Source organism: Peromyscus leucopus, chromosome 23 (assembly GCF_004664715.2).
Source record: "Peromyscus leucopus breed LL Stock chromosome 23, UCI_PerLeu_2.1, whole genome shotgun sequence".
NCBI classification, from domain to species: domain Eukaryota; kingdom Metazoa; phylum Chordata; class Mammalia; order Rodentia; family Cricetidae; genus Peromyscus; species Peromyscus leucopus.
In genome coordinates, this window is record NC_051082.1 from 13,445,174 (window position 1) to 13,471,158 (window position 25,985).

The 25,985-nt window shown below is 53.4% G+C and overlaps 1 protein-coding gene across 2 annotated transcripts in view; it reads left to right on the forward strand.

Annotated features, from left to right (window-relative positions):
• Positions 1–6,261: 6,261 nt before the first annotated feature.
• Hvcn1 (hydrogen voltage gated channel 1) overlaps positions 6,262–25,985 on the forward strand; it is a 32,826-nt gene continuing 13,102 nt past the window's right edge. Inside the window, exons 1-3 of one of the 2 annotated variants that reach the window (XM_028885764.2) lie at positions 6,262–6,356; positions 6,701–6,839; positions 12,849–12,984. In XM_028885764.2, coding sequence (XP_028741597.1) covers positions 12,964–12,984 — 21 coding nt within the window. In that variant the 5' untranslated portion in view covers positions 6,262–6,356; positions 6,701–6,839; positions 12,849–12,963. Of the gene's footprint in view, positions 6,357–6,700; positions 6,840–12,848; positions 12,985–19,609; positions 20,162–25,985 lie in introns of those variants that run through there. The other variant, XM_037198687.1, reaches the window with a different exon arrangement.

Sequence of the window (25,985 nt, forward strand, 5' to 3'; positions counted from 1 at the left end):
AGGGACAGCCTAGCCTTCTTTTTGCTTTTTGCAACAGGGTCACACTAAGTTGCCCAGGCTGGCTTTGAACTTGTGATCCCCTTGTCTTTATCTCCCAATGATCTGGATGACAGGCCTGGCTAGAAACAGGTTCTTCATCTCTCAGCATTTCTGCAGTTTTATTTATTTATTTGCTTATTTATTTACTTGACTTTTTTTAAAAAAAGATTTATTTATTTATTATGTATACAGCATGTATGACTACAGGCCAGAAGAGGGCACCAGATCTCATTACAGATGGTTGTGAGCCACCATGTGGTTGCTGGGAATTGAACTCAGGACCTCTGGAAGAACAGTCAGTGCTCTTAACCTCTGAGCCATCTCTCCAGCCCTTACTTGACTTTTTTGAGACAGGTTTTCTCTATGTAGCCCTGGCTGTCCTGGAACTCACTCTGTAGACCAGGCTGGCCTCGAACTCACAGAGATCCACCTGGCTCTGCCTCCTGAGTGCTGGGATTAAAGGCGTGCACCATGACACTAGGCTATGCTCTGAGGCATCTCTCAGTATCTGCCATCCACCACGCATCTAGCTTCTGTATTTGGTGGGGTGTGGAGTCGGACTTTCATGCACTGAAATGCTGGCGTCCAGGTGGCTGCGGATGTACCTCATACTCCTACTTCAAGTGTGACTTCTCCTTTACTTTCTACTGAATGTGTATGATGTCATCACCAGCAGGTCCTATGAAGCTTGGCTTAGGCTTGGCTATTTCCCACTGCTCCGTGATTCTCTTCCTTTGAGAGTTTCTTTTTTTCTTTCTTTTTTTTTTTTTTTTTTTTTTTGGTTTTTCGAGACAGGGTTTCTCTGTGTAGTTTTGGTGCCTGTCCTGGAACTCACTCTGTAGACCAGGCTGGCCTTGAACTCACAGAGATCCACCTGCCTCTGCCTCCCGAGTGCTGGGATTAAAGGCGTGCGCCACCACTGCCCAGCGAGAGTTTCTTATGCATTTGGATCCCACTCACTCCAGAAAGTGAAGCTTCTATAATAAAAAGACTGTCAAGACTTACAGAGTCCATAGGGGCTGGGGATGTAGCTCAGCTGGGAGAGTACTTGCCTAGCATGCATGGGGCCCTGGGTTCGATTCCTACCACTGAATAAACTAGGTTCACCCCTGTAACAGCAGCATTCAGGAGGTGGAGGGAGAAGAGTTAGAAGTTCAAGAATGGACCAGTGAGATGGCTTGTCACCAACCTGAGTGATGATGAGCCTGATGACCTGAATTTGACCCACAGGAACCTACATGGAAGAAGAGAACAATCTCCTGAAAGTGATCTTCTGTCCTCCACATATGGTGGAACCTTCTTCTCCCTCCTGGCCAGGCCAGGCCAGGCCATGCCAAGGACGGTCATTTCCACCAGTGACCAGCAGGTGGAATAAGGCAGAGCTGCTGGCTGCCAGTGTGGACTCTGCCCAGTGTGATACCCTGTCTGGAAGACCCCAAGGAGGCTCAGGGCCCAACCAGTCCTGGCACATGGCTCCCCTCCCTCTAGAGGCCCAGACTTGGACCAACTGCCCAAGCGGGATGTGGTGGCACATGCCTATAATCCCAGCACTTGGGAGGTAAAGGGCAGAAGGATCAAGAGTTCAAGGACATCCTCAGGTACTTAGTAAGTTTGAGGCTGGGCTACATGAAAAGTCTCCACAACAGCAATAGATATAGCGGAGCGTAGTTCAGTTGGCAAACGCTGGCCATGAAAACAGGAGGACCTGAGTTCAATCCCCAGCAGCCGAATGAAATAATCCAGGCATGGCGGTTCATGTTTGTGACCTCAGCGCTGGGGAGGCAGAGACAGGTAGGAGCCTGAGCCTAATCGGTGAACTCCAGGCCCATGATAGACTCTTCCTCAAAAAACAGTGTAGATGACTCTTGAGGAACAATACCCAAGGTTGGAGTCTCTTCTCCATTTCACACACACACACACACACACACACACACACACACACAGAGTCAAATCTACTGCCTGCCTGACACCTGCCCACTGGCTGTTCAGATCATAGGAATGCATAGGTAAGCCAACCCTCACAGCCCCTCACAGCCCCTCACAGCCCCTCACAGCCCCTCCGGGCTCCCCATGTCATGCATGCCCCTGCTGAGCATACCGCCCTGTCTCCCCTCCACAGCCAGTCCCCAGCTGCCATCCAGCTGCGCTCTCCACACCCCTCTTCCTGCCCATCTCCCCACAGGTCATCGTCGACCTGCACTTGTGATCTTTACCTTCCAGGAACCCCGATCCACCAAGCAACCAGAGCCAGCGTTGATGTTTTGGTTTAGAATTTAAAATTTGTATTTATTTGTGTATGTGGTGAGTGTGTAGGGATAGGGGTGTGCCTCAGCGTGTGTGTGTGTGTGTGTGTGTGTGTGTGTGTGTGTGTGTGTGTGTGTGTGTGTGTGAGTTAGAGGACAACTTGTAGGAGTTCCAGCGTTCAAACTCAGGCCGTCAGGCTTGGCAGCAAGCTCCTTTACCCACTGAACCATCTCACCTGCCCCAACTAGACATTTTATTTATTATTTTTTCTTTTTGGTTTTTTCAAGACATGGTTTCTCTGTGTAGCTTTGCACCTTTCCTGGATCTCGCTCTGTAGACCAGGCTGGCCTCAAACTCACAGAGATCCGCCTGCCTCTGCCTCCTGAGTGCTGGGATTAAAGAGGTGTGCCACCATACTTGACTTTTTTTTTTTTTTGGACAGGGTCTCAGATTGTAGTCCTTCTGACCTGGAAATCTCTGTGTATTCTAGGCCAGCCATGAACTGACCATCCCCCTGCGTCAGTGTTCTCAGGGTTAGGGCTGTAAGCACGTCCCATCACCCCTGGCTCGTGTTCTGTCTGTCTTACCACACACATTACAATCGAACTGTGTCCCTCCCTGCTTCAAAGGTCCATGGCTTCTTGGTTCGTCTGTCACCCTGGGTCCCCTTTGGTCTTAACCCAGCCTTTACCCACCTCAGGCCCTTTGAGACTGCTGCTTCCTCTGCTCCAAAGGTTCTCCCTCATCTCAGGGTGGGTTCCGCCTCATTTCCAGTAGCATTGAAATGTCACTTCCCTGACAGCCCTATCTCTCTCTCTCTCTCTTTTTTTTTTTTTTTTTTTTTTTTTTGGTTTTTCGAGACAGGGTTTCCCTGTGTGGCTTTGTGCCTTTCCTAGAACTCACTCTGTAGCCCAGGCTGGCCTCGAACTCACAGAGATCCGCCTGCCTCTGCCTCCCGAGTGCTGGGATTAAAGGCGTGCACCACCACTGCCCAGCAAGAGCCCTCTCCTGACCTCCGTGCCTCGACGGTCCTCACCTCCATCCCCACCTCTGCCACGCTCCGCCATGAGCTCCCCGCATCCTTCCTTCTACAAGGCTTTTGCTGTGTCTCTCTGTACAGAGCGGGCTTGATGCAGACACGTGGTACCCACTGGCCTCCGCTGTTTTGACACTCAGAGACTATTTGTTGAAAGATCGCTTGCCCAGCTAGCATGGGCAGGATGGAGGCCGGATTGAGCCCCACCCAGGCCTTCCTGAGGCTGTTCTGTTCCTCCACAGCATTCTGAACAACATGGCAGAAGTCAGTCAGCATCAGAGAATGGGGGTCATCCCGCTCACTTTGGTGGTGCCTGGGATCGAACCCGGGGACCTCACAAGCTAGGCAAGCGCTCTCCCACCGAGCTCCATTCCCAGGCCCAGCCATGCTGCGTCATCCCACGCAGGTTCCCGAGCGTCATGCAGACATGGTCATGGGGCTGTCACAGCTGGTAGTGAATCACACGGAGTGGGCCCAGACAACAGATGTAAGTCTGGGAAACCCAAACCCACCCCTGCCTGAAACCTCATCCACTTCTCTCTTCAGTTTCTCGTGTGCTCCCAGAGCTGGGACCTGGCTTGTGCTCTGGAAAGGGAAGTGGTGGATTGCCTCAAATGGAAGCACCGGAGACATGTGAACACTTAGAGGCAGCTTTCTCTTCCTGCTGGGGGAGAGGAAGAGCTCTGAAGTAGAAACATCCTCCAAGGACTGAGTTCACATCTTCCTTGACATGCCCTACGAGCATCGGGAGGAAGGAGGGCAGGGACCCCTAGAAAGAGCTACTGAGACCGTGGCCGACCCCCAGGCAGGCTGGGGAAGACATGTGAATGATGCGTGGGGGCAGCGACCTGAGTAGCGAACCGATCAGCTATCGAATCGCACAGTTCCGAAGCGTTTGGCAAACTGTGGCCTCTGCTCAGAGCAATGTTCTTCTCTCCAGGCACAAAGTGACCTGGAAATGCAAATATTAAAACAATAAGCATGAGAAGCCCTAGCACTCGGGAGGCAGAGGCAGGCAGATCTCTGTGCATTTGAAGTCAGCCTGGGCTACATATAAGTTCCAAGACAGCCAGGGCTACATAGAGAAACCCTGTCATAAGCAAACCAAAGGATGAAACTCCAATCCACAGCTACTCTTAACTACCATGATTTTGAAGTTGTATTAAGATATTTACCAGGGCTGGAGAGATGGCTCAGAGGTTAAGAGCACTGGCTGCTCTTCCAGAGGTCCCTAGTTCAATTCCCAGCAATCACATGGTGGCTCCCAACCATCTGTAGTGAGATCTGGTGCCCTCTTCTGGCATGTGGACAGAATACTGTATATATAATAACTAAATAAATAAAATATTTTTTAAAAAGATATTTATCTGTCATTATTATTTTTATTATTATTAATTTTTTGAGACAGGGTTTCTCTGTATAGTCCTGGCTGTCTTGGAACTTGCTCTGTAGACCAGGCTGGCTTTGAACTCAGATATTCGCCTGCCTCTGCCTCCCGAGTGCTGGGATTAAAGGCGTGCGCCACCACCGCCCGGCGGGACCTGGATCTTTTACAGTGCTGAATAGCAGCAGCGATCACAGGTGTTCAACCCAGTTACTAATTTATACAGTGTTCTGGTTTCATCTCTGTTTCTGTCACGAAGACACTGACAAAAAAACTCACAATTCCAGTCACATTATAGTAGGAACTTCAGGGCAGGAATTTAATGCCTCATGCCTGTATTCAAGAGTAGAGAGAGACTAACTCATGAATCCTGCTTGCTTCCTTGCCTGGGCTACCTTTCTCCTCTCTCACAGGACCCCTGCCAAGGGGACGCCGCCGCCCACAATGGGCTGGGTCTTCCCACACCATCTAACAATTAAGAAGAATCCCCTCCAGACATAGTCGCAGACAACCTGATCTAGAAGTTTCCTCGAGACTCTCTGCCCAGGGGGATTCTAGGTCCTGTAAAGCTGAGAGCTAAAGGGAATACAGAAGGGAGTCCGCCAGAGAGGCCAGAGCTGGAGGATGAGTAGCGGAAGCCACCTCCTGTCCGGACTGTTTGTAACTCCCAGCAGGACCCACGGCCGATGTCAGACCACAGCTCTGAGGTGGTCCCTTAGACGAGGGTCTGAGAGTCTGGGGGGAGGTGGGGGAAGGCTAGCTCACCACCTACAGGTGCTTACAATGAAACAAGTGTTGTCGATGACCCGCTCAGTTAGGCCAAATTGACATATTGGTTGTTTGAAGCTGAGGTCATTGGAACTGTAAGGGGGGAAAAAAGCCTTTAGGGTCTCATACCCAGGAGCCATGAAGGGCTGGAGCTCTGGAGAGCCTGGAGCATGGTTTCCATTTTGGAAATAAGTATGCTAGGAAACCCACTCCTTCCTGAGTGTCACCCCCCCATACCCCCCAGACTCATATCCATCTCTTAGTGATACCCCCCTCCCCCCACCCCCCCCACCCTCCCCCCACCCCACTCCCCGCCAAGCAGGCTCACATACAACATCTCTCAGTGATTCCCCCCCCCCCGTTTACCCTGCCCCCACCCCAGAGAGCATGTGTGCTCTGTGGTCATTCCTTCCCCAGCTTATATAATATGTTTCTCCCGGCCTGACTTTTCTTGGGACTGTCTCCCTGGGCCCCAAAACTTTTCTCTTTAATCTGCTCTTGTATCAATCCCCCCCCCCCTAAATCCAGCTAGGGAGTGCATCTCCTCCAGGACGCACTGAGGCTTTGGAGGAGGGAGGGAGGAGGTGGTCCTTGGGGAGGCAGGCCCACGGGGGGTCAGGGGAGCACACAGTCAGCAGAAGAGTCCCAAGCCCTGTGCATAGCCTGGTCTTTGTCATTGGAGAGCCGCTTCAGAGTTGGGGGCCTCTCAGCTGTGTGGGAGGACACTGGTCCCCCCACCTCCCCTTCGGAGTCTGCAGCAAGTTAGAGCAGCTGCGGAAACTCCCGCCACACCACACCCCCGAGGACATGGGACCGCCCCCTGGGCTCTGCGGAGCAAGGGGTGTGCGTGAGTCTCTGACCTAGAAGGAGAAGAGAGCTGAGCAGGTAATGGGGCCGGCCGGGGCTCCCCTCTTCCCTCCGGCCTCAGCCGCGTCTCAGGCTGAGGGTGTCCTGCCCTGCAAAAAGCGGCTGCCGCTTTTTGCAGACCGGCCTAGGGGCCTGCAGGGAGGAAGAAAGCCCTGGCCACCCTCCATCCTCGTGATTCGAGATTCGCGGCTGCTCCTAGGCCGGACCTTGGTCCATCCTGGCTGGGGCCTGGCTGGGGGTGTTGGGGGCAAACCAGGCGCCGCGGGGGTGACTGAGGTCCCGTGCTGCTTTGTGGACTGTGACTGCCCACCCCGCTGATCCTCCCTGGGGAATGGGGCACTGACAAGCACTTCCTCTCCTAGTGGGTGTTACCAGGGTCCACCGCCCTAGCTCGGACACGCACCCACACACACCGGTGGAGGAGATAGCAGTGTTCCCGCTCCGGCAGGTGGACAGAGCCAGCCAAGGAGGCGCCCCCAACTCAGCAAGCCCTGCCAGCAGGTGGGTGTGAAGCCCCTGTGCCCTGTTCCCCGTCCCAGAGCCCCCCCTAGCCACTCCAGGGGGACAGCAGCAGGGAAGGGGGTCGGGGTAGTGAGCCAGCCCCCCGGGGCATCCTAGCAGGAGGAATCCCAACTCAGCAGCGCCTGCTGGGAACAACTTGAATCCCCATCTGTTGCGTTCAGGGGTGCCAAGGAACAAGAATGGTGGGTGGGCTGGGGCCAGGGTATACACTATAAGACGGAGAGCAGCCTGCATCCACCCAGGGGCCCCCACCTTTACCTAGTACCTATGCCCACTGGGTACAGGGCTTTCTACACCTTAGCTGTGGGACTGTGCCTCTCTGTGTCTTGGTGTCCTTTCCTGCCTCCACGGTGTCCCGAGTGGTGCCTACCTCCCAGGACTGCTGAGATCATTGGGGGGGGGCACCCCATCTAGCAAAGGGTCGCTTGGGAGCTATTCTGTGTCTCTCCACTTTGCCTTGCCCCTCTGAAAGCACTTCTGGCTCCTGGTCACCTCACTTCAGGCTGGCGGGGGGACTCTCCAAGCTTTGTAGTGTTTCCTCACTGCCCACCAGCCGCTTGAGGTTTCTTGAGTAAGGCAGAGTCTGGGGACAGGAACTTCTGCCTGCAGGGCTCCCCTGGCTGAAAGGCTGGTCGAGGCAGGGTTTGAACATCTCCATGTTAAGACTTACCCAATTCCAGAGCTTCCTTTGGCCCACAACCCGCCCCTGGCCATGGTTTAGCAAGGAGGAGGAAGCCCGGACTGTTCGAGTCCCCAGACTTCCTTTCCCAGCCTCTCCATCCCGTGGCCGGGGTTTCCATCATCTCTTCCTAACTCCCACTCCATCTAGGCCAGCCACAAGTTCTGTGACGCCCAAGTCCAGACCTCTACCCCCCCTTGCTTCTCCCTGTGATGTCCCCCGCTGTGACTCTTGTCCCCCCCAACTCCTCAGCATTTCTCACAAGCTGGGAGCCATAGTAGATCCCCCCCACTATCCCACCCTCCTTCCCACAATTTGTCTTTTTTTGTTTGTTTTGTTTTGTTTTTCAAAGAGATGGGGTTTCTCTGTGTCGTTTTGGTGCCTGTCCTGGATCTGTAGACCAGGCTGGCCTCGAACTCACAGAGATCCGCCTGGCTCTGCCTCCCGAGTGCTGGGATTGAAGGCGTGCGCCGCCACCGCCCAGGCCCCACAATGTATCTTAATTCGCATCTCTTGCCCTGCTTCTCTGGCTCTGCTCACTCCCCACTCTGTCCTCTTAAGTTCTTCCTGTCAAAGGACCTTCCTCTTAACTGGGACTCTTGTCCGGCCCCACAATCTTCTTGAAATTCAGGAGGTCCCTGTGTTACTTCCTCAGGAGCCCGGCCACTCCACCTGAAAGAGCCAGGCTTCCCCTCTTGTTCTTCTCTACTTTTTCCCTCCAGGGAGGCCGGGGAGTGTGGCCACAGCACTGTGTGTTGTCCTTGGGCTGCCTGTCATCTCCAGGCTTCGTCCTTTTGTGCTCCCTGAACCCAGCCCCAGTGCCTAGCACGGAGGAAACGCTCAAATGGCCCCATATCTTTGCAAGCAATGAGCACAGACTTGGGTCACATTTATCAGTTCTGGTTGCTCAATGGCCTGCTTTCTCCACCTCTGCCCCGACCCTAGTGCGTCCTTCCTCCCCGCGTGTGTGTGGCTCTCAGCTTCTCCCATGCAGGTTTTGGGGGGTTGGTCACACCATTCGCTAGAACACTGCTGCCCATGGATGTGCCAGGGAGTCCTTTGGGATCGGTTCGCAGGCACAGTGATCAAGTCTAGGATGTAGCCGTTTGGAAGGTGCTGGTCCCTGTTACTAGATGTCTGTCTAGGTCACACATCTCTCCAGCCATGGTGAGGTTTCTCCATAGCCACTCAGGCATTAGGTTTTACCGTTTTTATTTGTTCGGGTTAGTTTATTGTGGAAGACATGAGAGTTTGAAACCCTCTGTCAGATCTGGAGAGATGGCTCGGAGGTTAAGAGCCCTGGCTGCTCTTCTAGGGGTCCTGAGTTCAATCCCCAGCAACCACATGGTGGCTCACAACCACCTGTAATAGGATCTGATGCTCTCTTCTGGCATGTAGGTAAACATGCAGAACATTCATACATAAAATATAAATAAATACATTAAAAAAAAAAAGAAACCCTCTGTCCTCAGTTGGTGAGGCCGATGTTTTTCTGTGTGTGAGTTAGTTTTGTTTCTTCGAAAACAAAGGAAATATCAAGGGTTCTTTAGCTTCCCTTTGACCTACATGGAAGTTGTTTGCGTGTTTTGTTCTTCGAGACAGGGTTTCTCTGTGTAACAGTCCTGCCTGGCTGAACTGGAACTCACTCTGTAGCCCAGGCTGGCCTCGAACTCACAGAGATCCACCTGCCTCTGCCTCCTGAGTGTTGGGATTAGAGGTGTGCACCACCACACCCAGCAGGTTTGGTTGTTTAACTACACTTTGTGTGTGTGTGTGTGCGTGTGTGTGTGCGTGCGTGTTTGACACAGTGTACATGTGGCGGTCAGAGGACAACTTGCCCGAGTTGCTTTTTCTCCTGGGGACCCACCTCAGGTCGTCAGGCTTGGCGGCAAGGTCCTCTACTAGCTAACGCATCTCGCTGGCCCTTCACCTGCGGCTGTGAAGACTGAGCCCAGCTCCTGCCTGTGTGGGAGCACGTAGCGGAACCCCACTGTCCCCAAGCTGCTGGGACCCTTGACAGCCGTTTGGACTGCAGAGCACAGAAGAGAAGAAGGGGTCCCGGGGAGAGTCAGGTTTGGGAGGGGTTAACTCGTCGAATATTTTTCTCAAACTGATGACACTTTGTTTTTGTGGCTAGAAAAAAATAACTCGGGGTGGTGAGGAGAGAGCTCCGTTGGCAAAGTGCTTGGCATGCCAGCTGAGGACCTGCGTCTGACCCTGGTTCTTATGTAAAAAGCTGTCGGTGATGCTACATGTCTGGAATCCCAGCTCTGGGCAGTAGAGACAAGATGGCCGGTGGGCTCATGAGCATCCAGGCTCGCTGAATTGCTCAGCTCCAGGTTCAGTGAGAGAGCTTGTCACAAAACAACCCCGTGGAGAGAGATCGAGAAAGACGCCCGATACCGGCCTGGCTCACATTCGGGAAAATGTACAATCTCACACAATGCAGAGTTACCCGGGCGGGTTCTGGGATGGGAAGGGGATGCGAAACAGCCAATGTGGCCACCAGCAGCCTGGCTGCATTCCCACAGTGGAGTACCGGGCATCAGAGTGAGCACCTCCGTCTAGAGCGAGCTGCCACAGTGGGGTCCCCCGGGACTGTGAGTGGCCTCGGTTTGCAGCAGGGACTATACATTTGGTCGTTCAAAAAAGTCCCGTCTATTATCTCACAGTTCTGTGGGTCACAAGCCTAAAGGCAGTTTCCATGGTCCAAATGGAGAGGCCTCCAAGCCCCGCCTCAGAAGCTCCAGGTGGGTCTAGGGGTCCTCGACAGGTTTTTTTTTGTTTGTTTGTTTTTTGTTTTTTTGTTTTTCGAGACAGGGTTTCTCTGTGTAGCTTTGTGCCTTTCCTGGAACTCGCTTTGTAGGCCAGGCCAGGCTGGCCTTGAACTCACAGAGATCCGCCTGGCTCTGCCTCCTGAGTGCTGGGATTAAAGGCGTGCGCCACCACCACCACCACCACCACCAGGCACTCACCAGTTTTTTCTTTTCTTTTTTAAATTACATTCATGATATTAATCACATTTGTGGTATTCATAGATTACATTTGCAGTATTCATTCAATTATATATATATATTATATATATATTTAATTTTAAATGTCAAATGTCATTTCTTGAAGGGGGTAGGAGGTCTTAATTACAGGCTTACAGCACAATGGGAGGACCCCGGAGGGCAGAAGTTCGCTACTGATGTTTTACAATCTTGCATCTAAGCTGTTAATGCCCATTGTTCAGGATACACAGACAAGAACTTCCCTTAAGCATTCAGGAGGGTGGAACCTGGCAGGGAATTAGCATTGGGAGGATATCAAGGTCAAGGTCAGCAAGCAAGGCAACAGTTACCCAAAACGGGGGCCAGGGCCCTGCAGGTCCCCCTTTTATTAAAAAATGAGCTTCTGACTTGGGTTGCGTGGGATGTCAGCAGGTCACCTTACCCGTCATGGAGACACCTGCCCAGGCCATACAGGTGCTCTGTCTTAGGTTGGGCTCACCAGTTTTTAAGAGTGCCCACAGCACGCACAAGCCTCCATTGTGGCAGCCACTCAGCATCTTCAGGCTTCTCTCTGCTGGCAGCTGCGTCACGCTCACACCTCTGCTTCTTAGACAGACCCTCCTGATGACAGCATGTCCAGCTGGGCAGTCTCCTGTTGCACACTCCTGAGTGTAATCACGGTGCACACACACAAAGTAACCAACTCCTGGGTTTGAGGGAAAAAGACCTGGGTGCTCGGGGGACACTCTGTCATCTACCTACTCCACCCTAAAAGGAAATAAGAACAGTTCTGAGAGAGGAGCACGTCACTCACATGTGTGTAAGAAGAGAGTGAAGGGGTGGTATGCACACCCCTTCCGTGCGAAGAAAGGTCACCTCCCAGAAGGCCACAGAGCTGCTGGTCAGAGTGGGCGCTTCTGGGAAGGAGGCGCAGGGTAGAGAGAGACTCACCAGCCGAAAGCTGTCTGTAGGGTTTAAAGTTTTACTAAATGCCTCTGTCACCTATGTTAAAAATACTTTAGAAAAATCACACATAGTCATTCCAGAACCAAAGAGAAAGCAAAGAGCTACCAATGCCCCAAGTTTTCCTTTAAAAGGCGGGCCAGGACCTGGAAAGATGGCTTAGGGCTAGAATGTATGCTACCCTTGCAGAAGACCTGAGCTTGTTTCCCAGCATGCTGAGCAGCTGATGACCACATGGAACTCCAGTTTGAGGGGAACTTCTGTCTGGCCTGTGAGGGCACTTGCTTTCAAATGCACAATTACCCCCTCACACACACACACACACACACACACACACACATACACACACACACACGCTTTATAAGTCTTAAAGGAAAATTATTTGTTGGCAGTGGTGGTGCACACCTTTAATTCTGTGCTAGGGAGGCAGAGGCAGGTGGATCTCTGTGAGTTTGAGGCCAGCCTGGTCTACAGAGCGAGATCCAGGACAGCCAGGGCTACATGTTTCAAGCTTGTCTCATAATTTCTCTTCAAAGTGTGTGTGTGTGTGTGCGCGCGCGCGTGTGCATGTGCGTGTGTGTGTGTGTGTGTGTGTGTGTGTGTGTGTGTGTGTGTGTGTCTGTGTCGTAGCGCATGTGTGGAGGCCCGAGGGTAACCTGTGGAGTCTGATCTCTCCTTCCACCATGGGGTGGAAGGTCCCAGCGACCAAACTCAAATTGTCAGATATGGTGGCAAGCACTTTTACACCTGCTCACCCATCTCACCATCTCAGATTTCCCTTTTTTGTTTTTTGTTTGTTTTTGGAGACAGGGTTTCTCTGTTGCTCAGGCTATCCTGGAACTTGCTCTGTTCAAGGCTGGCCTCAAACTCACAGAGATCCACCTGCCTCTGCCTCCAGAGTGCTGGGATTAAAGGCGTGCGCCACCACACCCAACCTAATTTTCTTTTTTAATTTTGAGACAGGGCCTCACTCTGCATTCCAGGCTAGTCTCGAACTCATAATCCCCCAGCCTCAGCCTCCTGAGTGCCAGGTTACAGGTATACCACCATGCCAGGCTCAGCATACAAGATTTTGAATTTAGCCGTCTGCCCTTAGTGTAGTGTTTTCAGGTCTCATCAACACTGTAGCAACTGTTAGTGTTTCCTTTTTGAAGGCTAGATAGTATTCCATTGTGTGGCTCTTTATCCATTCCCCTATGGACGGACAATACTTGGTTCTCCTCACTGGCCACAGAGACTACGTCTCTCACAGATGCCTGAAAATGGATCCAGCGCTCAAGCAGGTGTTCATTAATATTTTGTTTGTCTTCCCGGATCGTACCCTTCCCACACGTTTTGTGACTTCCTTTTCAGACGCTGTTCACACGGACCTGTGAGGACAGATCGCGAACGAAGCCACGCTCGGTGACAGCCGGGTGACACGTCAGCCTCCAGTTCTCTCATTGTTGGGTCCGGAGACGACAGGAAGATGACGTCCAATGACCAAAAGGTAAATCGCGTCTGCAGGTTCCCGCTGCGAGAGGAGAATCCCGCCGAAGTTTCTCGCAGGTCAGAGAGAAACCCCAGCATCAGGTGTTGCGCCATGCCTGCAGTCACGGAGGAGAAACTGCCCCCGGGTTTCACAGAACCCAGGGTCCGGGGAACCAGGCTCCACCGTGCACACCCTGACTTCTAGTTGAAGAACCATGATGTCAGAGCCTGGCTGGGTGTGGTGGGGCAAACCTATAATCCCAGTACTCAGGAGGTCGAGTGAGAGGGTCAGGGTCAAGAGTTCAAAGTCACCCTCGGCTAGCTACACAGTGAGTTCGAGACCAGCCAGAACTGGCTCAATGAAGCAAGGCAAGGATTCCTCGATGTCCAGCTGCGAGAAAGCAGGGTCACAGACTTGACGCTGTGGGTACTCACAGCGAGGAGTTTTTTTGGGCTCGGTATCATTGCTGGGCTCTTGGGGAAGGTTCTTGGCCTCCATCGAGGCAGGGGTCTGCTACCTACAACTAGTGGGATGACGTTATCCTCAGTCTTTGGTGATAGTGAGATGGGGGACATGAGGTGGCGGGAGGCGGGTGACATGGTGGAGGTGATGGCGACCCCGGCTTGGGGTCTCGCTTTGGTTTGCTCGTGTGTTTTTGGGCTAATGACCGTGAGTGTTGATGTAGGCAGAGAGGTGTGTTCCAAGAGGAAGCAGCCACAGCTGAAGCTAGGATGGGGGGTCCCGGGGGGTGAGTCTGGGGATCCGAGTGAAGCTGTACAGTTGCAGGGGTGAATGATAAGGTGCTGAAGGCTTTGTCACCAGCCCGGGTCAGGGTGTGGGGCCAGCAGGGGAAGTGGCCTGGAATGCAGAACCCAGCTAGGACACACCTTGGGGGGAACCGGAGCCAGGTGGGGGCATGCTGTGGCCACAGAGGGGCTGTCTCCATTGTTGACGAGCCGGCTAGGACCCCTTGTGGCAGACTGGCCCTTGTCTGGTCAGATAGCATGTTCCTGCCATGGCTGAGCCTGGCCTGGGACACCATGCTTTGGAATGCTTGCGTGAAGAGTTTACCTTTATGGCCTTGAACTTGTCCAAGGCTTGGTGGCAGGTACTGTACCTGCTGAACCATGTGGCTGGCCCCTAGCCCACCTAGGTTTTGAGAACACAGGCATGGGGGGGGCAGAAGGGGGGTGAATGTGCATCACTACACAGACCTGATTGGCAGTTGGGCCTGGCCACCTGTCTGGACACTGACCTGAGAGTCCCGTTTTCCTTCTTCCTTTCCCTGCTCCTCAGTTTCCCATTCTGGGAAATGGGGGCAATAACATTAGCCCCCAGAGGTACAGTGATAAATATACCTAATAGTGATCTGTGGCATTAGCCAGGTACCCGGGGACAGCTGCCACTTATGCCGCCGGCTGCTGACTCCGTGACGGGACAAGCAGGGCTTGTGACCCATCTGCTGACCTTATTCCGCAGTTCAGATGAATGCACGTGCCTGGCCCATCTGCAGGGCTCGGGAAGCCAGGTGTGCAGAGTCGGGGGTGGGGTACCCCACTGGCTCACTTCCTCTGGAGGCACTGAGCTTGGCCGTGGTCTGTGGCGCTCAGCCTCACTGCACTTACGGGGTGCTCAAGAGATTTGAGCGTGTGACCGTGGTGTCCCAGGTGATACCGGGTGTGGCTCAGTCGGGGAGCTTTGTCTGGTGTGCGTGAGGCCCTGGGTTCCATTCCCAGCACCTGCAGGCATGTTTCCTGGTCATTCCAACATGCAGCTGGGCCTCTCTGTGAAACTGGGGGGGGACACAAGCCTTGAGGGCTCCCTTCCCTGTTGGGAAGCGCCACTCAGATAAAGCCAGCTCCTTGACCATGGCATGGAGAAAAATTTCAGGGGCTGGGGATTTAGCTCAGTGGTAGATCGCTTCCCTAGCAAGCACAAGGCCCTGGGTTCGGTCCTCAGCTCCAGGGGGAAAAAAAAGAAAAATTTCAGGACAAGTCAGACTGAAACATAGATAGGGAGTTTATTAAGTATTTAGACAGACAGACGTATAGGAGGACAGACACAGCCTTAAGGCATGGGTTTCAGCTCCTTATGGGAGATGCACTTGGGTGTCTTCATAGCTGCATATTTTTAAAAAGTGGGGTGCGCTCTTTAGGCTGAGGGATGCGAGCAGGTGCTAATCCAGGAGAGGCTCGAAGTCACCCACGCCCCGGCCCTGAGTGAACACCATTCACTTGTCCTAGACGTTCACGGTCCAGGCGTCTGTCTTCAGGACAGCACACATTGTCCCTGTGGGTCATCTTTGCTCTGTTGTGTTGAAGTTTTTCTCGGGTAGCTGGAGACACAGCCTGGATGACAGAGAGTGCCTTATTTCTCTTTTGCATGTCCCCTCCCTGTTCTTGGCTCATTCCAGAAGGGAACAGCAAGGGGAGGGATCTGAGGCCTCTCCTCTGTGGACGCCATGGCTGAAGCGTCACCCCACATTGGTGACAGCACACGGCTTCTGGATGGAGAACTCGCCCTTTCTCTGTTTGTGATGCAGCCCAGCCTGTGGTTCCGAGTGATGTGGTGTGGCTGGTGTATCGGGCTTTACATGTGTCTCCCATTCCCTACCATCGTTCTCTCTGTCCTCTAGGGAGAGGAGCAGGACACTTCCTGTTTGGACAGGGCGGCCATCAGCCCTTTAGAAATGCAATGGAAAGGGTGGAGAGTAGGAGGGATCCCACCTAGGGTAATGTGTCAGGGTGTGCCAGGGGTAAGGTATGACAATTCTGTCTGGGGAACCTCTGTCCTCGGCCCCCACCAGCATGGGCTTCAGCAGCCCCGGGCCACATTCTCAGTGGGTCATGTAGGAAGCAAGGGGCCCTCCACCGGGCAGCTGGATTCCAGTCCAGCTCTGTTTCTCCCAAGCTGTGTGACTTCTAGCAAGTCTCTTGGCCCCTCTGTTCTTGGTTTTGGCATAGGTAAATGAGGCCAAATTGGACCCATGTGGTAGGGATGCGGCATTGTTCTGGGCAATTCTGTATTGAGCTCCCGAGTTAGTGGATGTTCTAGAGCTGGGAAGCATGCGCCGTCGTCCCATGCCTGTATGAAAGTCCTTGCCCCATACAGCCCCTCCCTGACCCTCCAGGTGAAGGTGAGGTGAGTGAGGAGCATATAGCTCTAGACCCCGGGTCACCAGTACCCCCCACCTGAGCCAGTCAGGCGCAGAGGGGTTGTTTTGTGCAAACCTCAAACTTCCTCCCCACCCTCAAGAAGGAAAGATTTCAACGCCTATTTACAGACTTCCCTGATTTTATAAATAGGCATTCCTCAGAACACGGAGCCAGCGTGGGGGTGGGGCAGGTGGGCTCACACAGCGCCCGGCCTTTCACTGGGAGACACTTGCTGCCCCCGGGGGGTTTGAGTGGCACTGTCCCTGGGTTTGGAGCCTGTGGTCCTGTCGGGCCTGGAAGGTCATGGTGGGTGTGAGCAGGAACCCATGCAGGCCTGCACCCTGGGGTGTTCAGTCAGGCGTGAGGGTGACAGAGGAGATGCAGGAGATGGGGGGGGGGGCTGGCCAGCACCCCTGAGCTGAGATACTTGGAAGGAACCTAAAAGAGGAAAGAAGAGCTAGAGGACAGTGTGAGAGAGGGGTTATGTGTTCCAGGCCCGAGGAAGCTGCTTGTGCAGAGGCCCTGAGGCCAGACCAACCTGCCTAGTACAAAGGCTGAATGGAGGCAGTATGGCTAAGCAGGAGGAGGCAGGTGAGACCAGCTAGGCGGGCCGAGCTGCAGCAGGGGGAGCCCAGGGGAGCGCCTTGTTCTTCACCATTTAGAGTAGTAGGGAGCCAGAGACAGTTTTAAGCAAGGACTATGGCAGGGGTCCCCAACACCATCTCGTGTTCGGCGCCTCGTTGGCAAGGGCTGCAAGAAAGCGGACGTGTGTACCACACAGGTTAAAGCCAGCCAAGGGGAAGGCACTGGGCTGAGATGGCAGGAAGCTGGCCACACGCAACAGACGCCCCTCCCTGGGGTTACACAGGACATGCTGTTTCCTCCAGCAATGGGCTGTGACAGGATGCGAGGTGGTTCGGGACCAGAGAAGCCCGTTAGGCACCAGACCACACCCACACAGGGGTTTTAGTTTTATGAGACTGACTCTTGTCTGGAGTTTTCAATCCCCCTGCCTCTGTCTCCTGAAAGCAAGGATCCCAGGTGTGCATTAACGGGCTTAGTCCTATGAGGAAGGCGGTCCCTTGGGAACCCCCCCCGGGGGGGGGAGGCAGTCACAAAGCCCCCTGGCTAAAAGGACAGCAGGAGTTCACGTAAAGGAGGCTGCTTTCTGTAGGAAGGAGGGGTGGAATGTCCAAGTTCTGAGATGCCAGGAGACTGAAAGGCAGGCAGGTTGTTTGAGGATAGCCACTGCCAGCCGCCTGAGCGCTCTCTGTTCTGTACAGGAGGAGACAGGTTCTGTAGCTGTCCTCGCTGCACGTGGGGAAATGGGCATGGGGCTGGGGAGATGACTCGGGTGTGAGAAGCTGAGTTCCAGTCTAGAAGCCTCACGGAAAGCTGGGTGTGTTGGTGCATGCTGTCATCTCAGGGCTAGGAGGAAGCGGGAGAAGGCAGATTGCTGGGACTCACTGGCCGGGCGGTCTAGCCTGTGCATTCTAAGTTCAGTGAGAAAGCCTTTTGGGGGAGGGAGTGAACAGTACTTGAGGAATGACCCCCTCGGGTGGACCTCTGGCTTTCACATGCGTGTGTGTGTGTGTGTGTGTGTGTGGTGTGTGTGGTGTGTGCACATGCACATATATTGATGCAGGGTGGGCAGCACAATGAGATCACATTTTTAAAAAGGACTAAAGCCGGGCGGTGGTGGCGCACACCTTTAATCCCAGCACTCGGGAGGCAGAGCCAGATGGATCTCTGTGAGTTCGAGGCCAGCCTGGTCTAGAGAATGAGATCCAGGACAAGCTCCAAAGCTACAGAGAGAAACCCTGTCTGGAAAAAAACAAAAAATAAAAAAAAAATTTTTTAAAAAGGACTAAAGAAACAGCGAGGTACCTCCTTCAAAGCATTCCTCTCCAGGGGCCCCTTTTCAACACCTGTCTCCCACCACTGACTTGTGACATATGACCATAGGCCAGTGTTCTTGCCTCCCCTGGCCTCAGTTTCCCCTCCTATGGAATGCAGAAATTGTTCCTCCTGCCCTGCCTACTTCTCAGGATTATGTGAGAGCAAGTGGGGTGGCCTGCATATCCCAGCAGAAGGGAGTGGCCAGAGTTGGCTTCAGCTCCCCTTGGCTTGTGAAATCCCTGCTTCTGTCAACATGTGACCTGGTCCTCAGGACACTGGCTGCTAACATCCAGAGTGAGTCCATCTCAATATCTTAGTGATATTGTCAGCAGAGACCCAGAGGACCAAAGAAGGCCACTTCCTGTTGCTCCAGAGGGGCCCCGAAGTTCAACTTATTAATGCTCCGGGCAGGGAACCACTAACTGCCTGGGTTCTCTTGACCCTGTATTCTAGAACATGGTCCCTGAGTTTACACAGCCCTGGGGCTGAGCCTGACTCCACCATCTCCCCCATACTGAGACCCTCAATGCTAGCCTGGGCTACTATGGGAGGGAAAATCAGGTGTGGACTTGTGAGATATATATATATTATGTAATGATAAATGGGCGTGGATGATGGTGGATGCTGCTGCTGTAGGGTCTTTAGAGTCTTGTGGAGTTCTGGGATCAGGGATTGTGGTCAATAAGCAAATCAAGGCCCCCAGAGTATGAGGAGAGAACAGGGACATGGGGCAGGCTCTTGGGAACAGGGACTTGGGAGTTGGCCATGTTTCTTAAAAAGCACCCTTTTCTGTGGTGTTGGAGGCCATTCCGCAGGGAGGTAGGGACTTTCCGCTCCTCCGGGTGGCGGTTTGGCCCCTGTGAATGCTGACAGCCTCAGGAGACATGCATAGGTCTCCATTTACTTTTTCCCAGGTGAGTCATTTGCCTGGTGCGGCACCTGTCGCGTGGCCATTACAGGGCCTTGGAGGGACAGCTCCCTGGTTCCATTATGTGCTTAATTTGTTCATTAAATGTGTGTGGAGCCCTTCCCCAGGGCACAGGGGCACAGTGAATTGACACCATGTGGTAGCAGCTTGTGGTGGAGGGGACAGCTGGGGAAGGGACATCTAAGTCCAAGACTTGGATGATATCCAGGGGAAGGTGGGTCCCAGTCCCGAGCCAGTGAAGTTTTGTTGTTGTTGTTGTTTTGGGATTTTGTTTGTTTGTTATTTGTTTTTTCAAGACACGGTTTCTCTGTGTAGCTTTGGAGCCTGTCCTGGATCTCGCTCTGTAGCCCAGGCTGGCCTCGAACTCACAGAGATCCGCCTGGCTCTGCCTCCTGAGTACCTTCCATAGGAGGGGAAACTGAGGCCAGGGGAGGCAGGTGTTGAAAAGGGGGCCCCTGGAGAGGAATGCTTTGAAGGAGGTACCTCGCTGTTTCTTTAGTCCTTTATTTTTTTTAATTTTTTGTTTTTTTCCAGACAGGGTTTCTCTGTGTAGCTTTGGTGCCTGTCCTGGATCTCGCTCTGTAGCCCAGGCTGGCCTTGAACTCACAGAGATCCACCTGCGTCTGCCTCCCAAGTGCTGGGATTAAAGACATACACCACCACTGCCCGGCGACAATTCTTCTGTAACCGTGTGGGTGGGGCAGCGTGGAAGATGGGACCCAGCCTGGCTGTGCTGAGCGTGGGGACCTGCTATGGGGAGACACAGAGGATGAGTGAGGAGAAGGGAGCAGGGCCAGGCCAGAGACAGTGGCCGCCGCAGGGACCCATGAGCTGGGAGTTGTTAGGGCGACATATCAGAACAGGGGCAGTGGGAGGGAACCCAGCCAGATCTTCAGTTCTCAGCTTGGGCATGGTGGCGGTGATGCTGTGGCCCCAGAGGAGCAGATGTGGTGAGGAAGTGAGCTGAGCTCGGGCAGGGCAGGGCACGGCACACTGGCCACTGAGATGGCGGCAGCTTGGACCAGGCTGGGGACTTGAACAGGAGCAGCACTGAACACCGGGCTGCGGAGACCCCCGGAAGTGGAGGGACCACCGGAAGTGGAGAGGCCCCAGCCTGCCAAAGTCAGGGTTGGGCTGCCAAGGAAGCCAGGCATGGGAGCTTGAGCAAGGAGAGGAAGAGGAGGAGAAGGGCCGTCGGGGTAATGATTGACAGGTCAGAACCTGGGGGGCTGAACTCCTGTGAGTGTGTGTGAGTGTGAGTGTGTGTGTGAGTGTGTGTGTGTGTGTGTGTGTGTGTGTGTGTGTGTATACACTCTTACACAGGTGCAGGTAGAGGCCAGAGGTCAACCTCGGATGTTGCGTGCTGTTCCTCAGGAGCCACCCACCATTTATTTGTTTGTTTGTGAGCCAGAGCCTCTCACTGGCCGGGAACTCGCCCTTTAGGACTGTAGACTCATGCCAGCATGCCCAGCTTTTAATTTTTTTTTTAATATCTTATTTCTATTCTTAAAATTCTGTGTATGTCTGTGGGTATGTGCGTATGAGGGCAGGTGCCGGAAGAGGGTGTCAGATCCCCTGAGGCTGGAACTACCAGCAGATCTGAGCGGCCTGGCTTGGGGGCTGGAAATTGAGCCTCGCTCCCCTGGAAGAGCAGCCCTTGCTCTTAACTGGTCAGCTCTCTCTCTCCAGCTGCTGTGCCCGGCGTTTATGGGGGTGCTGGGTATCGAACTCAGGTCCTTACACTTGCACATCTCTGCAGCCCTGGCCTGGGCTTTGATACAGGAGGGTGAGTGACCTCAGGGTCAGGAACACCAGGTCAGAGGAGAATGTGGATAGCGGGGGCTCCCGTGGAGATGTGGCTGCAGGGTGTCCACTCCAGTCATTCCACTATAAAGCCCACAAGCCACAGTAGCACAGCCCTGGGCCCATGTGACAGGATCTTCAACGGCAGGGCACCAGGTGGAGCAGGGGAGAAATGATTTTCCGCACTGGTGACACAGAGTTGCCATTGAGGTCCACAGGAGCCTGGCCTGGGCAGGTGTTCATCGGGGGTCCCAGAGCCCATCTTTCTAGGTTTGTGAGAGGCCGGGGTGACGGAAAGGGCTGTGGTCACAGCCCTTTTCTGGAACTTTCCTGCTTCTGACAGGACAGCCCTGACTTAAAACCAGAATTCTTTCTTTTGCTCGGCTGGACACCACATGTATTTTCATCCCAAGTCACATCTTGACTGGTCAGAAGGTTTCCGAGCGAAAACTTGCCTCTCCTGTGACGTGTGGTTTTGGTCGGGCCTCAGTGGCTTTTGCCTGAGGTCTGAGGTGTTTCCCGAGGGGGGGGGGATTCATGGCGGTCCTGAGGAGAGGGAGACTCGGGCAGATGCCACAGTGGGCTCAGGGCACCCGGACCTTCCTTTGTGGTGCTTACAGGCTAAGGAACACTGTAGTTAGGTACCGAGGGGAGGATTCTAGGGAGTGTAAAGAGCGGAAGGGGAGGCTGGGGGACTGGGAGAGGAATCTGCCTTTGGCTCAGGGTCCAAGGAAGTAGCACTGAAGCCCATGAGGAAGAATAGACCAACGTCAGGCTGAGGCGAGGAGCAGCCAGGTTGCAGGGCTCTGAGGGGGGTCGTGTGAGGCTGCAGGGGTGAGGGGGGGCACGCTGCCGGAAGCAGAGAGGCCGTGCCCACCATTGGAAGGGGCTGGGAGGTTTCCCTCGGGCTTTAGTTGGAGACCACAAAGGAGCAGTTCCAGGGGTGGAGAGGGCCGAGGTGAGACCTGCCCAGGCCTGGGCAGAGAAGGGGAAAGCCAGGCATCAGTAGGAGGCCAGGCAGCCTCCTGGGCCACAGAGGACAGAGACTAAGAAGATGGGGGAAGGAGGGGGGCTGGCCTCTGTGGCTGGGACACAAGATGGCTGCTCCCAGGGACCCACGCACTGTCTCAAGCTCTCTTTGGGCCTGCTGACCTTTGAAGACATCTGAAGCCTGCCGCTCCTGAGGTACCCAGATGGGGGGGGGGGGCGGGCAGCGAGGCAGCCTGGGCTTTAGATGCCTGCAGAGTCCGGGCTTCCACACTCCATGTCAGCTGCATCTCAGCTCTGACAATGGGGCCTTCCCCTCCATCCCCCCCTACTCCCCCCAACCCCTACCACCACCCACCACCCACCCCCACCCACAGCACTTAGCTAGAAAACGCTGGGGCCGTGGGAAGTGTTTGCTGACCCAATCTAGTGCCTGGAAACATAAGGCCACACAGAACCCAGGGCAGTGCGTGGACAGGGGGCAAGACATACCCCGCTTCTCCAGTCTGCTCTCACATGCACAAGCTGTCTTGCTAAGGACAGAACCCAGGGCCTAGTGGGCTGGGCAAGCACCCTAACCATTGTGCTTACATGCCTCTGTCCATTCTCTTGTACGGCCCTCCGGCTGGGAGTCCATTGTGTTTCAGTCCACAGGTCTATCCTATCAAAGGTGACTGTATTTTTCATCTATGTCACATGTACCTTTTTATTTGTTGGTTGGTTTGTGTCTGGGCCTGGGGGTGTGCGTGTGCCACAGCGCACATGTTGTGGAGGGCTCACAGGAGTTGGGTCCCTTCTTCCACCATGGGAATGCCGGGGATCGAACTCGGATCATCACCTTTGCTCACCAAGCCATGTTGCCAACCTCAGCCATTATTATTATTATTATTATTATTATTATTATTATTATTATTATTATTTTAATCTCCCTGTCATCTTTTGGTACCACAGGTATCCCTACGGCAGAATACTTGTTAGCGTTCCCCAGGCTCCTTTTGTTCTTTGTACTTTCTGCCAACTGATACTTTTGCACTTAAATGTTTGTGTGTGCGTGCGCGTGTATGTCGGGGTGAATGGGGGTGTATTCATACCACAGTGCCTGCCGCTTCCTTCCTTGATACAGGGTCTCTTGCTCCTCAGGGGGCACACCAAATTTCCAGGGATTGTCTCTACCCCTCCCCTTGTGGCAGGAATGTGTGGCCTTAGGGTTCTGGTCGTCTACGCTCAGATCCTCACAATTTCAGGGCAGGCGCTCTGCGAGAGACCACTGAGCCATCCCCCCAGCCCTCCCACTGGTATTTTCTGTGGCTCTTTCTTGAAGGTCACTGATCGTTCCTTCTAGCTTTGAACCTTTCCTGGAGCTCACTTGGTAGCCCAGGCTGGCCTCGAACTCACAGAGATCCGCCTGGCTCTGCCTCCCGAGTGCTGGGATTAAAGGCGTGCGCCACCATCGCCCGGCTTTTGTCTTTGATTTTTGGCAGGGTCTTGTGTAGTTCATCCTGGCTTAGAATTTGCTATGTAGCCAAGGCTGGCCTTGAACTCCTGATCTTCCTGCCTCTAACCTCCCAAGTGCTGTATTATGGCCATTCACTACTATACTGGCTCTTAAGCCTGTTCATTGAGGGTTTTTTCCCTTCATTTATGTGTGTGTGTGTGTGTGTGTGTGTGTACGCATGTGTGCATGCTACAGCTGATTTGGTGGCCAGTTCTATTATGTGTGTCCACTTTGTAAGTTTTGTTCAATGGTCATTTCTTTAACTGGGGATCAGCTGATTTTTTTTTCTTTAAGGGAAACATGGACTTTCTTGTCTCTTTTACATTTACTTATTTGTGTATGAGGGGACACACACATACCACAGCATACGTATGAGGGTCAGAGGATACCCTGTGGGGGTCAGCTCTCACCTTCTATCAGGTGGGTCCCGAGGATTGAACTCAGGTTGTCAGGCTTAGGGGCAAGCGCCTTTACCCGCTGAGCCCTCTCGCTGGCCCCGGGTGATCTTTTCAAGGCTTGTTTCTGGCTTGTTTGTTGGGAAGAGTCTGTTGGGTGCAGTTTGCCATTTTTCTGGAGTTCCCGCTGAAGGCTTGGGGTTGTGAAGAATTCTCTCCTGGCTGTTGGAGACAGACCACCCTCACCCAGCCTGGAAACATCTCTGCAGCCCTTCACTTCCTCACATGTCCCTGAGAGGTGTTTTGTTTTGTTTCCCGAGTTAACATTTTACCTCACAGCATCTGTGACAGACATTTAGGGTCCAGCAAAGGGGCATTTTTGTGTGTCCTTCTCCTTGCCCCAAGATTCCTGAGGAAGTGGGGGAGCTGTGGTCTTCCTGGGCTCCTGTCTTCCTCTCCTCGTCTAGAAAGCTCCTCCAGTTCTGCCCTCCAGGCAGAAAGCAGGCTGGAGGGCTCGTTCCTTTCTGGGGAGCACAGTGTGTTTTATTTGGCGACCACGGAGGGAATAGGAAGAGCAGCAGTTACTGTATCAAGGCCAGGAGTCGGAATCCATCCTTCAGGCCTCACACTCCTGCTTAGACTTCTACATCTTCTTTAAAAAAAACATTTAAATTACACATATTCACTTATTGGCGTGTGTGGTAGTGTGTCTGTGGTGATCAAAGGTAAGTGTGAGTTCTCTCCACCATGTGGCTTCTAGGCATTGAACTCAGGGCTGGTGGCTAATGCCTGAACCTGCAGAACCATCTTGCTGACCCTACAGTGAGCTTTTAACATGTTGATTTATTTAAAATCTTTTAAAAATTAGCCAGATGTGGTGGCGCACACTTTTAATCCCAGCACTCTGGAGGTAGGGGCAGGCGGATCTCTGTGAGTTCGAGGCCAGCCTGGTCTATGAAGAGAGTTCCAGGACAGCCAGGGCTGTTACACAGAAAAACCCTGACTCCAAAACAAAAAAACCCGGGCTGGAGAGATGACTCAGTGGTTAAGAGCACTGCCTGCTCTTCCAGAGGACCCGGGTTCAAGTCCCAGCATTTGGGTATTTTGCTTGTGTGTACCGTCTGTGCACTGTGTGCATACCTGGTACCTACAGAGGCTAAAAGAGGCCATCAGACCCCCCAGAACTGGAATTATAGAAGGCTGTGAGCCATTATGTGGGAAATGAGACTTGAACCCAGGTCCTCTGGAAGAGCAACGAGTGCCTATAACACTTGAGCCGTGGCTCCAGCCCCAAAGAACTTCTTTAAAGTTACATGCGCATGTCTGTGTGTGGGTATGTGCTTGTGAGTGCAGGTACCTATGGAGTCCAGAAGAGGGCGTCAGATCCCCTGGAGCTGGAGTTACACATGGTTGCATTGCTATGTGGGTGCTGGGAACTGAACTCGGCCCTCTCAAGGACAGCATTTGCGTTGACCACTAAGCTATTTCTCCAGCTCCATTAGTTAGTCTTTGAGACAGAGTCTCACTCTATAGCCCCCGCTGGCCTGGAACTCACAGAGATCCACCTGCCTCTGTCTCTGAGTACTGGGATTAAAGGTGTGTGCATCACACCTGGCTATTTCTCCAGCTTTTATTTCCCCTTGCCTGTTAGACATGGAACCCCGGGCCTTAGGCCTGCCGGGTAAACATGGTCCTACTGAATCACATCCCTTGCTACACTGAACAGATGTCTAAAGATCTGATTGTGGACACATGAGATGGCCCAGTGGCGCACACGAGGACTTGAGTTTGAACCCCCAGTATCTATAGAGAAGCAGTGTGGCCCTGGACGCCTGTAATGCCAGTGCTGGTGGAGGCAGAGGGAGGAGATAACTGGAGCTTGCTGGCTGCCAGCCTAACTCGAGCTTGTGAGAGACCCTGTCTCTAGGAAATAAGGTGGAGACTGAAAGAGCAGGACGGTTGATACCACTCTGGCCTGGGCATTCGTGTGTGTGTGTGTGTGTGTGTGTGTGTGTGTGTGTGTGTGCGCGCACGCGCACATATAGACCTCACCGTTCTGGCCACATTTAAAATTTAAAATTTTTTATTTTTATTATTTTTATTTATGTGTGTACGTGTGTATGATGTGTTTGCACCTGAGGACAGGTACCAGGATCAGATCCACCAGGAGCGGGAGTTACAGGCAGTTAGTTGTAAGTCACCTGACATGGGTTCTGGGAACTAAAGCCAGGTCCTCTGGAAGAGCAGGAAGTGCTCTTAATTGCTGAGCGGATCCGGCCCTCTGGCCACATTTCTGTGTCCACTTAGTCACCTAACACCGGAATGCTGCTGCGTGTACCGTGGAGGGGGCGCGGGGA